The sequence below is a fragment of the Quercus lobata genome, chromosome 1 (assembly GCF_001633185.2).
Source record: "Quercus lobata isolate SW786 chromosome 1, ValleyOak3.0 Primary Assembly, whole genome shotgun sequence".
NCBI classification, from domain to species: Eukaryota; Viridiplantae; Streptophyta; class Magnoliopsida; order Fagales; family Fagaceae; genus Quercus; species Quercus lobata.
Genome location: NC_044904.1, coordinates 3,579,616 through 3,595,899, shown reverse-complemented (window position 1 = coordinate 3,595,899; position 16,284 = coordinate 3,579,616). Strand labels below are relative to the sequence as shown.

The 16,284-nt window shown below is 37.0% G+C and overlaps 1 protein-coding gene across 1 annotated transcript; it reads left to right on the top strand.

Moving 5' to 3' along the window:
- The first annotated feature begins 319 nt into the window (after positions 1-319).
- Positions 320-4,393, top strand: LOC115974918. The gene is made up of 2 exons (XM_031095495.1): positions 320-1,437; positions 3,985-4,393. The coding sequence occupies exons 1-2, from the start codon at positions 1,094-1,096 to the stop codon at positions 4,046-4,048; spliced, it is 408 nt and encodes a 135-aa protein (XP_030951355.1). The 5' UTR covers positions 320-1,093; the 3' UTR covers positions 4,049-4,393.
- The last annotated feature ends 11,891 nt before the right edge of the window (positions 4,394-16,284 follow it).

The following is a 16,284-nucleotide window of genomic DNA, read 5'->3' as shown; positions in this document are numbered from 1 at the left end:
AAAGCAGACATTTTAATGGCTTTGGTTGAGGTTGCATATTGGTTTTAAATATGTGGATGGAGTACAAAAATTCTGCATATGTTCTTTTCTTATACCATTTCGTTGACCACAAATCTTATGTGATCGTAGTGAGGTTCTCATTCTAGCTATTATTTATAATATCCTTATTTAAATAAAAGAAAATACTACTATATAAAATTTTAAAGTAATGTTAGTGGTTAAAGGAAAGATATACTTTAAAGTTCAAAAGTTCTTTCATTGTATAGTGTAGAATATTTATGGCAGTTACTATTTAAGTTGATTTTGGAGGGACAAACAGTTACTTATTTAGAATGTTGGACAGTTGGATTTGTCTTCAAAACTTCCAATTTGGTCACTCTCTTTCCAGGCCTTCCAGCTAAGGTTTTCCTCTCTTTCAGTTCTTTCTTTTCTTAGTTATTACATTAGGATTCTTCTTCCCTTCAATCATCATTGACAATGAAAGTGAAATCCTGAAAGAGGGTAGGATAGTCTTTTTAGAATCCATACATTGGAGTAACTTGTTTCTCACCTGGTAGAATACAAAAGAGGAGTCTTTTTCCTGCAAAGAAACAGGGGAAACAGAGGTCTCTGGATAGTTATAGGCTTGTTTCTTAGTTACAAATTTCTCTTAGAATTGGGCTTCATTATCAGAAACCTCCAAAATTCAAAATTCTTTTCTGGGTTTCACTTCTTTCACTGCAAAAATTTGTCTTTCTTTCTCTATCAAATCCTAAATATCTGAAACAATAATGAATGTAAGCCTTATTTTTATTTTTTATTTTTTTGTTAATCAGTATTTTCATTAACTTGGTTCTATTTTTGTAAGATTTTGCTACTTGCCTATTTGGGTCCTTTTATATAAAATATTCATATGATGAGTGCCAACTTGACAAAAATCTCACCATTTAATGTACTTTGCTTGTGAAATTCCCATGTTTGGTTTTTCTCTCAATAGTGAATACACTTTAATCAAAGCGTTCATGATTTAATTTAAATTAATGCGTTCTATTTGGAGTTGTAAAGAGATGGGCTAATTGTAGAAGCAAACAGTTGTTAATCAGGCAAATATTTCATGAGGTTTTTGTTCTGCAAGATCCATTGTCCGTCCTTCATTTGCTTTTGCAAACCCTCTCCTCACATATACACTGCTGGACCATTGAAATTGGAAAATTCTCCACATGTGCCTTCAAAACCTGTCTCAGTTCCTGAAGCCTCTGATAAGTTACCCGGTGAGACCATTGAGGTCAAGGAAGAGAGCTTAGGTGGGAAAAAACAACCAGTTGTGAAATGCCTAAAAAGCAGTCTCCGGAAGCCGACTTCAGAGTCTGGTTCTGTGAAAGAGGATCAGAAGAAGAAAGTACAATGGATGGACTATATTGGAAAAGAACTTGTTCAGATTAGAGAATTTGAATTGAGGTAGGCTCTCTTCTTCTCTATCTCCAATCTGCCTTTGCATTTCTGCCTCAATGTTCATTTGTTCAATTTTGTTTGCGTGGAATTTCTTATTAGCTATATACTTTTTGTTAGTTGCTAATAGAGTACTAAAGATTCATAAAGTTGTCACTTTATCTGTTTAATACTGTTCTTGATGTGTTGTTACTTTAGAAAGTAGCAGGACTTGAGGATTGCTCATATTAAGAGAAATTCGGAATATTTATTGTCTTGTATTTCTTTTATTAATAAGGTTCCTTGAATTAATTGAAAAATATATTGGCTAACATATTTATGAGAAAAGGGGTAGTGTGAATGAGTAAAGGGAATAGGAATTGTTCATGTCAATCTAGAGAAGAAATGGGGTTTGATGGATAGCTTAAAGTCATATTTTTTATGTTCTGGTCTTTTGCAGAAACCTCGAAATACGTCGGAAAAGTTAATAATAATTGTTAATAGTTTTGAGCAGCTAAGATGAAAATGCTATGCTTGTTTGAGAAAAATGAGAATATGATTAACATAAAATAAAACCCAATCAAATTGGAGTTTGTGGCTTTATAGGTATTACACTACCAAAGATGTCCTAGTCCAAGAAAGAGAATCAATAACTGAAGGCAAATATTTTCAATAATGAAGATAATTGTGGTAAAATGGAAACCGGTTCATATTGATAATAAGTGAAAAAGATTCTTTTAGGCATTTATTTCAATCCTCAAAAAGAATGTGCTTGAAGATTCATGAGGACACCATATAATATTGAACTCTTGAAGCCATAAAACTGTATGGGTGTTGTTATTTCCGTGTTGATGAAACATTCTGCTGCTAATGCTAAGAGGGGAGTAATCTTGTACTAAGCATCATTTGTATGTGACAACGTGATTGATGTAACTTTGCATTCCATTTTTACATGTTTTGTTCTTTTTGTTTTCCTTATGAGCCTGAACGAAATAATTGTTGCGATTGAAATGCTCAATATATATCTTTTTTCTGCCAGGCCTTCAAAATTATTTCTCATTCACTGAATGGTAGGATTAATTTTTATGTATAGCATGGATGTGAAAAACTACTATCATGATGCCTTTACATTAATTTAAACCTATTGGTGTCTCTTCTGGCAAGAAGCTTCATCCTAGGGAGTGTGAAAAGTGAAAACGCTTAGGGTGAAAGGAATTTCAATGCAAGTTTGGGATTCACGTGAATTTTCTAGTTCAGATTTTCCCATTCTTTAAGATATTGGAGATGAGATCAAAGGATAGGAGAAGTATTGGGATGACTGTATTGAAGAACATACAAGCATCCATTGGTCTGGATTCAGAGAGACGTAAAATAACTAATTCAATTTTGTGAGCTATAACATGTTTTGATGTGAAAGAAAGGCAGAATAAAGGTAATACTGGCATTTCAATGTGAGTTAGCACATGTTCCAAGTAATTCGTGATTCACAAAAAGGCATTGTGAATATGATGATGCCATGAAGAATATGAAGGAGTTTGGAGTAATATAGCTTCAGAACTAATGTTGCTGAGATTTAAAAGAGACAGGTTTTGGCTTAGCTTTTATTTAATTTTTTCCCCCTTGGGCATTGGTTCTGAATGAACTGACTATTCTTGTTTAAAACGAAGTCCCTCGATGAAAGGTGTGCCATAATGATAATCAAGGCTGATGAAGGAAAGCAAGTTTCATCTTCTTCTCATTACCTTGTTTCACTTAAGACAGGGTATATTAAGGCAGTTTTTCATAGAATTAAAGGTTAAAACAGAATGGTGAAGTAGAAGTGTGTGTCTTCATTGCTGTGACATCTAACAACGATCAGTAAAATGTAATGAAAGAGAAGGAAGATCAGGGAACACTGGATCCTTTGGCATAGTAATTTCAACAATCAGTATTACAAGTGAGCACTTAATAATGCAAAGAAGAAATGAAAATACTAGTTAGATGAGGCTAAGTTGGTTGCTGACAAAAGTTGAAGGTGTGAACTCTTTATTATTATTATTATTTTTTTTGGGGGTGGGGGGGGGGGGGGGTGGTGGGGGGTGAGGAGATGGATGACATGCAAAGAATTAGTGTAATAACAATTAAAGTTTGATTCTTCAAACTGAGATACAATTTTCAATCAATGGCCAAGTATTTAAGGCCAAATCCAAGTTAGAATGTGCGTTGTGGATGTTAAACACCATTCTCTCCTCGATCTGGATGCTTCTGTTATTTCATAATTATGCTTCAACTTTCTGTAAATTATGTCTTTTTGAAGTGCAATAAAAATCAAATCTAGCTTGGTTAAAATTTCTTAGATTAGTTGGGATATGGATTTTAAAATTTGTCTTCAATCACCATTGTCTTCAGCCAGTCAACGTTTGCTTACTTATATGTTTAAATGAATATGCACATGTTTTAAATTAATGCAATAAGAAGGACTTTCAATGGAACATTGCACATTAGCTATTGCTAATTGAGGGATCCATATTCATTTTATGCTCATTATGCGGTTGTGTTTGTGATTTGCTTACATTTCATTCTTTTTTTCCCCGACAGTGAAATTGAAGATACTGATAATGACAGTGATGACAATAAAAGCTGTGTTTGTGTTATTCTTTGAACCTGTTCAATCAACTTCTACTCTACAATTTCAGCAGCAACTACAACAATGACAAGGGAGGCAAAACAGTTTAATGGTTTTGAACTTCAGTATATTCATCATATGGATATGGAATTGGAAAGGAGCTATGTTGGGCTCAACATTTAACTTTCATTTACTTTGGTGCTGCCTCATCAGCTCTCTAATCAAGAGTACTCCAAAAAAAATTCTGTACACTAGATAGTTAATTTTCTATTGTAAGAATATCAAGCTATTGTTTATTTTCTTTTAAACAACAACATTGGTTTCTTCAGCTGTCTACGAATTTCGCAGAAGCTCTAATCTTTATCAAAATATGGTTTATTCCGTTTTTGTGCTTACTGTTTCATCATTTCAAGGTTTCAACACACAGCACTTCTTAGAGCTATTAACAAATTTGGTTCATGAAAACACCTTACATCAATCCGCATCACATAAAAGTTGACATGAAAAAATATTGATATGTTGTATGATAGTGTTTAGTGTAAATTAGTCGCATACCTGCGTGTTGCGCGTGATAATGTTTTTAAGACGGTGTCATTAAATATTTTATTAATACTATAATTTTAGTTATTAACCATTGGTTTTTCATTAGTTTTTAAGTTAATAAAAACCTTAAATATACCTTTTTTTTACCTTCACACACAAAAAAAAAAATATAGTGAATTTTTACACATACTTTTAAGAAAACTTTATATATTTCACTTTTTTTGATGTGTAAAATTATATACTACTACTCTATAATGATAGTGGCTAATTAATTTTATATATATTTTTTAGTGATTTCATTTGTAACGGTTCTTACCATTATCATATATTTACTAACTAATGATTTGCATGATAAAGACGATAAATGAGAGGTAGCATTATTCATTAGATTTTTGAAAGTAATAGTGTATGAAAATTATATAAATAAATATATATATATATTATATAAATAAGGTTATATGAAATATCAAAAAATGAATTTTTAAATTTTCTAACTTTATTTCTTATATAATTTCTACTACTATCAGAGAACATCTCTTTTTTAGTTATGATTAATATGGTTTCCATAGTTAGAGTTTAATTAGTTTTAAATTTAAATTTAGTACTATGATTGTATTTAATTGTTGATTGTTGATTGTTGATTTAATTTTTTAAGTGAATTTAACGGTTTATATTACTATACTGTAAAGTTTTTAATGTTCTCCACACGGTAATCTCTATTTTATTTTTTACTTTTCCTTACAACCTCTTTGTTTTCCAATCAACAATTATTAATTGACATTTGGTTTTTTTTCTTTACCTACTCTTTATTACTTTGTATTGATTTTTTTTTCTTTACCATCTCTCTCTCTCTCTCTCTCTCTCCATTGGCATTCTATCATTTTCCAAAATTTGATGATGATTCTAGGACATTAAATATGCATTATTAGTTTTCTTTTTAATTTTTTAATTTAGTGTTTCTATAACTTGATTTGTTTTGTATTTCATTCTTCCTTTGATGCATTGGGTGTGAGAATGAGTGTTTCCCTAGCATTACTCCACTTAATGTGGACAATTTTATTTATTTAATTTAGGAAAAATATTATATTTTAAAAATTTTAAAATAAAAAGGAGTGGAAATATAAATAATTTAATGATATATATGGGGGATGTGGCTGAATTTAAATGTTAAATAAAATGATATGAGAAAAAAAAAAATACGTAACAATAAACACTAACTTATCCAAATAATTCTATGTAATATAATAATAGTACATTCTTATATGCTATTTTCAATTATTTATAATGCAATATGATAATATTTAACAATAAAAGTCATAAAAAAAATAAAAAATCCACCAAAAAATTAAGGGAGAAAGAGTGGGAAATAACCACTTTTTTGTGAGAAAAAATTATGTAAAGAATGGAATAGTGAATGACAAATTTATACTAACATGATGATAATAAAAAGAAACAAAATAAAGGAAGATAAAAGGAAAGAGGAAGAGTAATATCAAGGTAGAATGTTTAGGGAGATGAAAAGGTAAAAAGAAGGAGAAAGGTTAGAGAAAGTGTAAATGTTAAAAAAAATGAGTACAATTTGATGAGCACAATTTTCTTTTATTTGAATTTAAGTAAAATATTACATTTTTTATTTTTTAAAACAAAAAGAGAGAGAAAATATAAATAATATAATGATAGGAGGATGTGGTTGAATTTCAATATTGAGTAAAATAGAAGAGAAGAAAAAAATAAGAAAAATTAAAAGATATAATAATAAACACTAAATTATCCAAATTATGCTATGTAATGGAATACTATTTTATTTTTATCTACTATCTTTAATTTTTTATAATGTAATCAGATAAAATTTAACAATAAAAAAGCAAAATAATAATAATAATAACTTAAAATACAAAACTAAATCGTATCAACCTAAATTAGAGTTTTTAAAAACACAAAAATTTATCAACCTAAAGCGGAGATGCAATAAAAAATAAAAATCCACCAAAACATTGAGAGAGAGAGAGAGAGAGAGAGAGAGAGAGAGAGAGAGAGAGAGAGAGAGAGAGAGAGAGAGAGAACGGATGAGAAGAGACAAATAAAGGAAGATGAAGGGAAATATGAATAGCAATATTAAAGTAGAGGGTAGTGGGGAGATGTAAAGGTAAGGGAAGAAAAAATGTTGAAGAAAGTGTAAATATTTAAAAAATAAGTGAATGTAAAAAAAATTATAGGAAAATTGGAAATAAAAAAGATATATATATATATATATATATAGATGTTAAAACCATCAAAGATGAATATGTAAAGTCAATAATCTATATATATATATATATATGTTTTTTTTTAAAATAAAAAAGGAATAAATAATAAATAATAATTATGTGGTGAATGGCATGGTGATGAGGTGGCGCAACAGGAGTTCAACGACAATAAATGCCACACTTTAGCTTTTAGTAATATATAGATATAGATGAGTAGCTTTTAACACGATTAAAGAGTAGATCAATAGGTTGAAACTCCCTCAAAATAATAATAATAATAATAATAATAATAATAATAATAATAATATGGCTTATTTAACATGCAAACAACTTGAAATGTTCTAATTTATATAAATAAATGTCATCTTTATCTACCATAAATTTAAATTTTAAATATAAAATTGAGTAATTAAAAGAATTTAGTATCCAACTTATCAATGAATGGACCAAAGTGGACCAAAAAGAAAGAAACTCACTTTAGGATTCTATTGGTTCAATGAATGGGAGAGGCAAGATGACAAAGAGGGCATTTAAAAATCTAATAGAAAAAAAAATCGGTGGAATTTTAAATTTTAATCCTAGGGAGTAGCTATTGAAGAACCTCAATTCTGAATGGTCATTCGGGTTTAATGGGTAGAGAAAGAGTCAAAAGAGAGGGAGAAGCAATGAATTGAAGTAAGAGTAATGAAGAAAAAGAAAAGTGTGGAAATAGATTTTTCTAAATTAAAGTAGATCATGAATTTATAAAGACAAAGTACTCCATATATGAAGTTAAACCACCCAAGTTATTAATAGAAAAAGAAATCATCTAAGATGAATGTGTTGAAGTTGGTTAATATATTTAAGGGTTTCATTAATAGATGTCCTTAGTCCAATTATTAATAAACAATTTAAAGAAAGTTTTGACGTTATTTTCATAGAAAATATAAAAAAATGTCATAAAAATTAATTGCTTTTTTATTTTCCCATAAAAAATTTATAAAAATATTTCCTAAACTAATACTCTTAGAGCATTAGTCAACTTTTCCTTATATTTAATATTGTCAACAAATTAGATGAACAAATCAATAAAAAAATGCTGATGAAATGGTTCAACAGGAGTGTAGTAACATTAAATGCTACACAACATGTTTTAGAAAAATAAATCTTAGGTTAATTCATTATTTGAATAAAATATGTTTTTGACCCTTGCAATTTGTGATTATTTTCATGTTTAATTTGTATTCATATGCCCTTTACGTTCCAAAATTTTTATTTTGGTATTCATGTTTAATTTGTATTCATATGCCCTTTACGTTCCAAAATTTTCATTTTCATGAGGAGCCAAAATGAAAATTTTGAAATGTAAAGAGCTAATATAAAAACAGAATCAAATATGAATGGCAAAATGAAAAATTTTAAACATAAGTTTCAAAATGGTAATAAGCCCAAATTGTAAGGGTTAAAAGTGTAAACATAGAGCTAATTATTTTAACTAGTATATAAATTTACATAATATGCAATGCATGTGTAAACATAAATATGATTATATAAATATGTTTGTGTGAAGAAAACATAAACATTATTTTCAATATCTAGTTTTTTAGTTTTAATTATAATGTTCTTATATGAAATAGCACTATTATTTTTATCTGTTCAATACCTCTTCCAATTTAAGTTTATGTTTTGGAAATAGTAGACTAGCACATACAAGGTACGCCCAACATATCAAAATATGTGTTTTTTCCATTGAAACTTTATGCTATATAGTTGGCTTCTACAAGTCCGACTTGATATTGACCACATGATTATTCAAGGAGATTTTTTTTTCATCTCTTACAAAAACACAAAATGCATAGAACAACAACCAACGTGATTAAAAATATGTACTTGGAATCCAGAGTCAACTCCAAACGTAAAAAGCTTCTACTTCCATTGAGGCTTAAAAACCAATCTGATCCTGAAACCTTACCCAAGGTTAGCAAACTTGAAATTTTTGTTAAATTTAGTAGCCCGCAATGGATTCACTCAAATTTGATTTTTTTTTTTTTTTTTTTTTTTTAACTCAAAATTTATGTATTTATTTATTTATTTATTTTGTACATGAATAATTTTTGTATCACACGTTATGAAAAATAAAATCTAAAAATTAATTTATGATTTTTATTACTATAAAAATTTAAATCATGTACAATTTATGAGGAATAAATAAACATGGACTATCGTTCATTATGTTATATTTAATATTATTTTGAAATGTATTTTTAGAAAATCAGTAGACCTATTTGGAAAGTCAGAAATGCAGCTTACATATTCTTCGACAATGGTTTTTTAATATTGGTTTTAGCTCAAAATAATTCCTACCTATATGATGTTAATAGCAACATATATCATGTGCAAAGGCACACAATAAATTGAAAAAATTAATAAGTTTGATTAAATGGTAACAAGTCCAATTAAAGAAAACTAAATGATTATGATTTTAACTAAAGAACTGTGGGGATCATTCGGTCGATAGGCCCATAGGGTTCAGAATTGGTTGAGGATTGTTGGGCCAGTGGCCCATCCGAGGTCGTGCACCCGTCCGAGGACGCCATCCTCCTCGGCAGTATGCGTCCGAGGATGATCGCGTCCGAAGACGATCAGGACGTGGTATCACCACGATCAGACCTCAGAAGTAGGTCATCTCAAGGGGTAGAGTAGCCGACTAAAGATGAAAGAGATAAGGCCAACAAATATCTAAAACTATAGCTGCCTCCGCATTAATGACCTCTCAACCAACTCTCTGGCCGCATTAATGTGGAGGTGATACCTGAGCAGCAGGAAAGCAGCCTTACAGCTGCCCATAGGAAGTTCCAGGAGGCGCCAGATGGGACAGAAAGAAATCCCCTGGGCACAATCTACACGTGTTCGGTGAAGATGGATCGCGCAGGGGAGTATATAAACTAAAAGAGGAGCATGGAGAAGGGGATCGAGAAAAAAAGGAGAACACACATAAAACTGAAGAGAAAAAAGGAAGAAGAGAAGGAGAGAGAGTAACACTAGGGATTTAAGAAAAGACGTTGATTATACCAACAAAAGAGAAGGAAAACATGGTATGGGCTTGAAAGAAAATTTTGGAGGTAGATACCACCGTTAATCTAGCTCTTTACACCCACGCTCTACAAATCATATTGTCTGGGCCTTTTACGTACGAACCCAATACTGTTTAGGTTCGTCACCAAATCGTGTCCTTACAATTGGCGCCGTCTGTGGGAAGAGCTTGTGTTAGCTTGTACAACCTCCGACACAACGTTTTCGATGGAAGGAGTGGAATTGCCTCACCCCGCAGCGGGGCTGCATCAGGGTGATATCAGCCCGCATCAGGCGGAGTCAAGGGGCTCTCAGCATGATGGTCCTCGAAAAAGTCCCGAACGGAGGGAGGTCCAAGAGGGGAGCATACATACTACTCACACCACGAGAACCCGTACACGCGGGAAGAGTCACGTTTCCCACGTGAAGCATGATGGGGATCTGCAACGAGAAATTGCGGACTTGAAGAGAGAGTTACGTCATGCACGGCGGGAGCGTTCCCCACCTCGCTCCGAACTATCATCCGGGGAGTCGGATGGAACTAGTTACAGGCGGAGATCGAGAACTCCGCGGAGTGAGACTTTCTCCTACGAAGAGGAGCGTCGCCATAGGCGTAGGCGTAAAAGTCCAACCAGTAGGGGCGTGGGAAACGATGCCATGAACAAAGCCTTGAGTCAAATTTCCAGGTCACCCTTTACAAGAAGCATAGATGATGCTACCCATCCTCGGCGATTCAGTCAACCTACGTTCTCTCTGTATGATGGCCATTCGGATCCGGTGGAACATGTAAGCTATTACAGCCAGAAGATGGCTATTCATTCCAGGGATGATGCCCTGATGTGCAAGATTTTTCCGTCGAGCTTGGGTCCGACGGCGATGAGGTGGTTCAATGGCTTAAGGGCCAACTCTATTGGATCTTTCAAAGCACTGACCCAGGCTTTTGGTGCTCGTTTTATTACATGCAGCAGGACTCCTTTGCCGCTGGGGTCCTTGTTGACCTTGTCTATGCGAGAGGGCGAGACTCTCAAGAGTTATTCGGATAGGTACTGGGAGATGTTCAACGAAATAGGAGGGAAGAATGACGCTGTGGCCATAACTACTTTCAAAGCCGGCCTCCCAGCTGATCACGACTTGAGGAAATCCTTGACGGGTAAACCTGTTACCAGTGTGCGCCAACTGATGGACAGAATAGAGAAGTACAAAAGGATAGAGGAGGATCAGTTTCAGGGGAAAGGAAAGGCCAAGATGATCCCTCAGGAGAGGAGGGATTTCAGGTCGGATCGTTATAATAACAACCGACCAAGGCGGGACTTTGTTGGCCAGTCGGTCTCGGCAGATGCCCAGGTCGTTAATGCGGTATTTCGGGAGCCTGTTCAGCAGGTTTTGGAGAAGATAAAGGACGAGCCATTTTTCAAATGGCCTAACAGGATGGCAGGAGAGCCTACAAAACGTAACCCGAGTTTGTATTGCCATTACCATCAGGACCATGGACACACGACAGACAACTGCAGAAATTTATGGGACCATTTGGAGCAATTGGTCCGGGAAGGAAAATTAAGGCAGCTCTTGCATCACTCTAGTGGAAGGGTGAGCCAAGCAGGTTCCGAGGTGCGTGGGGATGCTTCATCAAGGCTCCCTCGGGGAACAATCAACGTCATCTTTGCGGCCCCAGGGAGGACTGGATCTTGCCCCACCAGAGTGTTATCGGTGTCCCGATCCCCGGCTGAGGATCGTTCTCAAGCATGGAAGAGAGCCAAGAAGCGTGTCCCCTTGGTTTTGGGTTTTTCAGACGAAGATTTGGAGGGAACCATACAACCCCATGAGGATGCCTTGGTGGTAACGCTGAGGATCAGTGGGTACGATGTCCGAAGGGTGATGGTTGATCAGGGAAGTGCAGCGGATGTGATGTATCCGGATTTGTACAAGGGGCTTGGTTTGAAGCAGCAGGACTTGACAACCTATAATTCCCCTCTGGTCAGTTTTGAGGGAAGATTAGTCATTCCCATGGGACTAATCAGGTTGCCCGTACAGTCAGGCACGGAGGTGGTGGAGGTGGATTTTATTGTCGTAGATGTTTTTTCTCCGTATACGGCTATCCTGGGCAGACCCTGGCTTCACACACTTAAAGCGGTTTCATCTACCCTGCATCAGAAGGTGAAGTATCCGTCCGGAGACCAAGTGCTGGAGATAGTAGGGAACCAAGCGGTTGCTCGGCAATGCCAGGTAGCGGCTATACTGCATCGGCCTGAGGAAGAAACCTCGGCTACAGCCGATAATGAGTCATAGCAATTAAAGACCCCAGCATTAGGTTTAGACGTACCAACCAATGGGGTAGAGTGTGAAGATCTGGAGAAGGTGACCGTTGCTGATGATCCAGAGAAATTCTTTCGGGTTGGGGCCAAGTTGCCTCTGGAAGAGAAAGCGAGTTTGCTGGAGTTCCTTCGAACTAATGTGGACGTCTTTGCATGGGACCCGTATGAGGCTCCAGGAGTAGACCCAAATTTTATTTGTCATCGACTCAATGTAAACCCTGCCGTTCCCCCTAGAAGGCAAACTCCTCGACGACCATCGAAAGAGCATGCCGAGGCATTCCGAAGTGAAGTTGCCAAGCTCAAACAGGCTGGGGCTATCAAAGAAGTCTTTTACCCCCAATGGCTGGCCAATACGGTGGTAGTGAAGAAGAAGACGGGGAAGTGGCGAGTGTGCGTGGATTTCACGGATCTTAATAAGGCATGTCCCAAAGACCCATTTCCTATGCCAAAGATTGACCAGCTGGTGGACGCGACCGTGGGCCACCCTAGAATGAGCTTCTTGGATGCCTTTCAAGGGTATCACCAAATACCGTTAGCCACCGATGATCAAGAAAAGACTGCTTTCGTGACCCCGGTTGGGAACTACCATTACAAGGTGATGCCTTTCGGTCTGAAAAATGCTGGATCTACCTACCAACGCATGATGACGAAAATGTTCGAGCCACAGCTGGGCAGAAGTATTGAAGTTTATATTGATGACATGGTGGTGAAAAGCAATGTAGTGACTGAACATGTGGAGGACCTCACTAGCATCTTCGGGATACTGAGAGAACACAGGTTGCGCCTGAATGCTTCGAAGTGCTCCTTTGGAGTAGGCTCAGGAAAATTCTTGGGGTACATGGTGACCCATAGGGGAATTGAGGTTAATCCAGATCAGATTAGGGCTATTAACAGTTTGCAAGCGCCCCGGAATCCAAAGGAAGTGCAGAGGTTGACGGGGATGACAGCTGCGTTAAACCGATTCATTTCCAGGTCAGCCGAAAGGTGTCGTCCTTTCTTCCGTCTGTTACATAAGTGGCAGGGATTCGAATGGACCGAGGAGTGTGTTGAGGCGTTCCAGCAGTTGAAAAATTATTTATCCAAACCGCCGATCATGTCTAGCCCTGAAGTGGATGAGATATTGTATGCCTATCTGGCGGTAGCTCCACACGCGGTCAGTTTTGTCTTGATGCGAGAAGACAATGGCGTCCAGAGGCCGGTATATTATGTAAGTAAATCCCTCCATGAAGCGAAGGTGAGATATCTGTCGTTGGAGAAGGCCATACTGGCGGTCGTCCATGCGACACGTAAACTCCCACACTATTTTCAAGCTCACACTGTAGTTGTTTTGACCCAATTGCCTCTCAAATCCATACTTAGAAGTGCTGACTATACCGGCAGAATTGCCAAGTGGGGAACGATTCTGGGTGCTTTTGACATCAAATACATGCCCCGCACTTCTGTGAAGGGTCAAGTACTCGCCGATCTAGTAGCGGAATTCGCTGAGTGCCCTGAAGAAGTTAGTAGGAGTCAAGAACACATGGATGAAAAATCGGTTGGCATAATATCCGCGCCAGGAGGGCCGGTATGGAGGGCATATGTGGATGGGGCCGCAAACCAACGGGGAGCTGGACTGGGATTGGTCCTGATATCTCCCGAAGAGGTCATCATTGAGAAGTCGCTAAGGCTGGGGTTCTCAGCTACTAACAATGAATCAGAGTACGAAACTCTGATAATGGGAATGAGTATGGTCCGTAAAATGGGTGGAAAGGCAGTAAAACTGTTCTCGGACTCGAAGCTGGTCGTTGGCCAGGTGACTGGAGAGTTGGAGGCCAGAGACCCGAGAATGCAAGGGTATCTGAACCGGGTTAGGCATATGCGAACAGAGTTCGAGTCGTTCGACGTATTACATATTCCACGAGGCGAGAATACCCACGCGGACTCCTTAGCAACCCTTGCCACCTCCTCAGCACGAAATTTCCCTCGGGTAATTATCGTGGAAGACTTGCATACTCCCACTTCACCAGAAAAGGAGATTTGCCAAGTTCGTCAAGCTAGTTTGACGCCGTGCTGGATTGACCCTATATTAAAATTTCTCGACAGTGATGTGCTGCCCGAAGATAAGGTAGAAGCTGAGAAAATACGAAGGAGTGCACCTCGGTACTGGTTATCCGAAGATAAAAAGCTATATAGACGGTCCTTCTCTGGGCCATACTTGCTCTGCGTGTCTCCCGAGGCAGCAGAATTAATCCTGGAAGAATTGCATGAGGGTATTTGTGGAAGCCACACAGGAGGAAGATCCCTGTCATCCCGAGCACTGACGCAAGGTTATTGGTGGCCGAATATGCAGAAAGAAGCGCAGGAGTACGTTAAGAAGTGCGATCAGTGTCAAAGATATGCTCCGAATATCCACTAACCTGGAGGAGTTCTTAACCCTCTCTCAAGTCCTTGGCCCTTTGCACAATGGGGGCTAGACATCGTCGGCCCTTTTCCTAAAGCTATAGGAAACAAGAAGTACCTGCTGGTCGGCACAGACTACTTCACCAAATGGGTTGAGGCTGAACCCTTGGCGAACATCCGGGACATAGATGTGAAGAAGTTTGTCTGGAAGAACATTGTTACGTGATTTGGAATCCCAAGAGCTCTTGTTTCGGACAACGGGCTCCAGTTCGATAGCAATGCCTTTAGGAATTACTGTTCAGAACTGGGAATAAGAAACAGATATTCCACTCCAGCTTATCCGCAAGGCAATGGGCAGGCTGAAGCTGTTAACAAAGTCATTGTCCATGGGCTTAAGAAGAGACTAGACGACGCGAAAGGAAGATGGGTGGAGGAACTCCCACATGTGCTTTGGACGTATCGGACAACGCCCAGGCGTTCGACGGGAGAAACTCCTTTCTCCATGACCTATGGAGCCGAGGCCGTTATTCCGCTGAAAACTGGATTCCCGACATTAAAGACCAGTGCATTCTCTTCGAGTAATAATGATGCGATGTTGGAAAAAAGTTTAGACCTGATTGAAGAACAGAGGGAAAGCGCGATGGTTCGGCTAGCTTACTACCAGCACAAACTCAAGCAGTGCTACGATAGCAATGTGAGGATGAGGCCATTAGCCATAGGCGACCTGGTGCTAAGAAAGGTCCTGGGGGCCACTAAGAATCCAAGCTGGGGAAAACTGGGACCCAATTGGGAGGGACCATATCGAATTACTTCTGTAGCTGGAATAGGGGCTTATTATCTAGAGGATCTAGACGAAAAACCTGTACTCCATCCTTGGAATGTAAATAATCTCAGAAGGTATTATTATTAGTAAAGAAGTTTTAATTCAAATATTCTCTTTTAACTTACGTCAAATATGCATTCTATGATTTCCGCATCCTGTCATATCATACTGAATTGTTAAACAGAAACTGAGTTATACCAGGTCCTCGGATCGCAGACTTAGTGGAAATTAACATCCTATCATACTGAATTGTTAAACAGAAACTGAGTTATGCCAGGTCCTCGGATCGCAGACTTAGTGGAAATTAACATCCTATCATACTGAATTGTTAAACAGAAACTGAGTTATGCCGGGTCCTCGGATCGCAAAACTTAGTGGAAATTAACATCCTATCATACTGAATTGTTAAACAGAAACTGAGTTATGCCGGGTCCTCGGATCGCAAAACTTAGTGGAAATTAACATCCTATCATACTGAATTGTTAAACAGAAACTGAGTTATGCCGGGTCCTCGGATCGCAAAACTTAGTGGAAATTAACATCCTATCATACTGAATTGTTAAACAGAAACTGAGTTATGCCAGGTCCTTGGATCGCAAACTTAGTGGAAATTAACATCCTATCATTCATATTGAATTGTTAAACAGAAACTGAGTTATGCCAGGTCCTTGGATCGCAAACTTAGTGGAAATTAACATCCTATCATTCATACTTAATCGTTAAACAGAAACCGAGTTATGCCAGGTCCCAGGACCGCAAACTTAGTGGAAATTAACATCCTGTCATTCATACTGAATTGCTAAACAGAAACTATGTTATGTCAAATTCTTAGACCACTAATTCGGTAGAAACCTACCTGTTAAGTTGTGCATTGAATTATTAAACGGCAGAAAAAGTGGTGATGAGTTTTTCTAAATC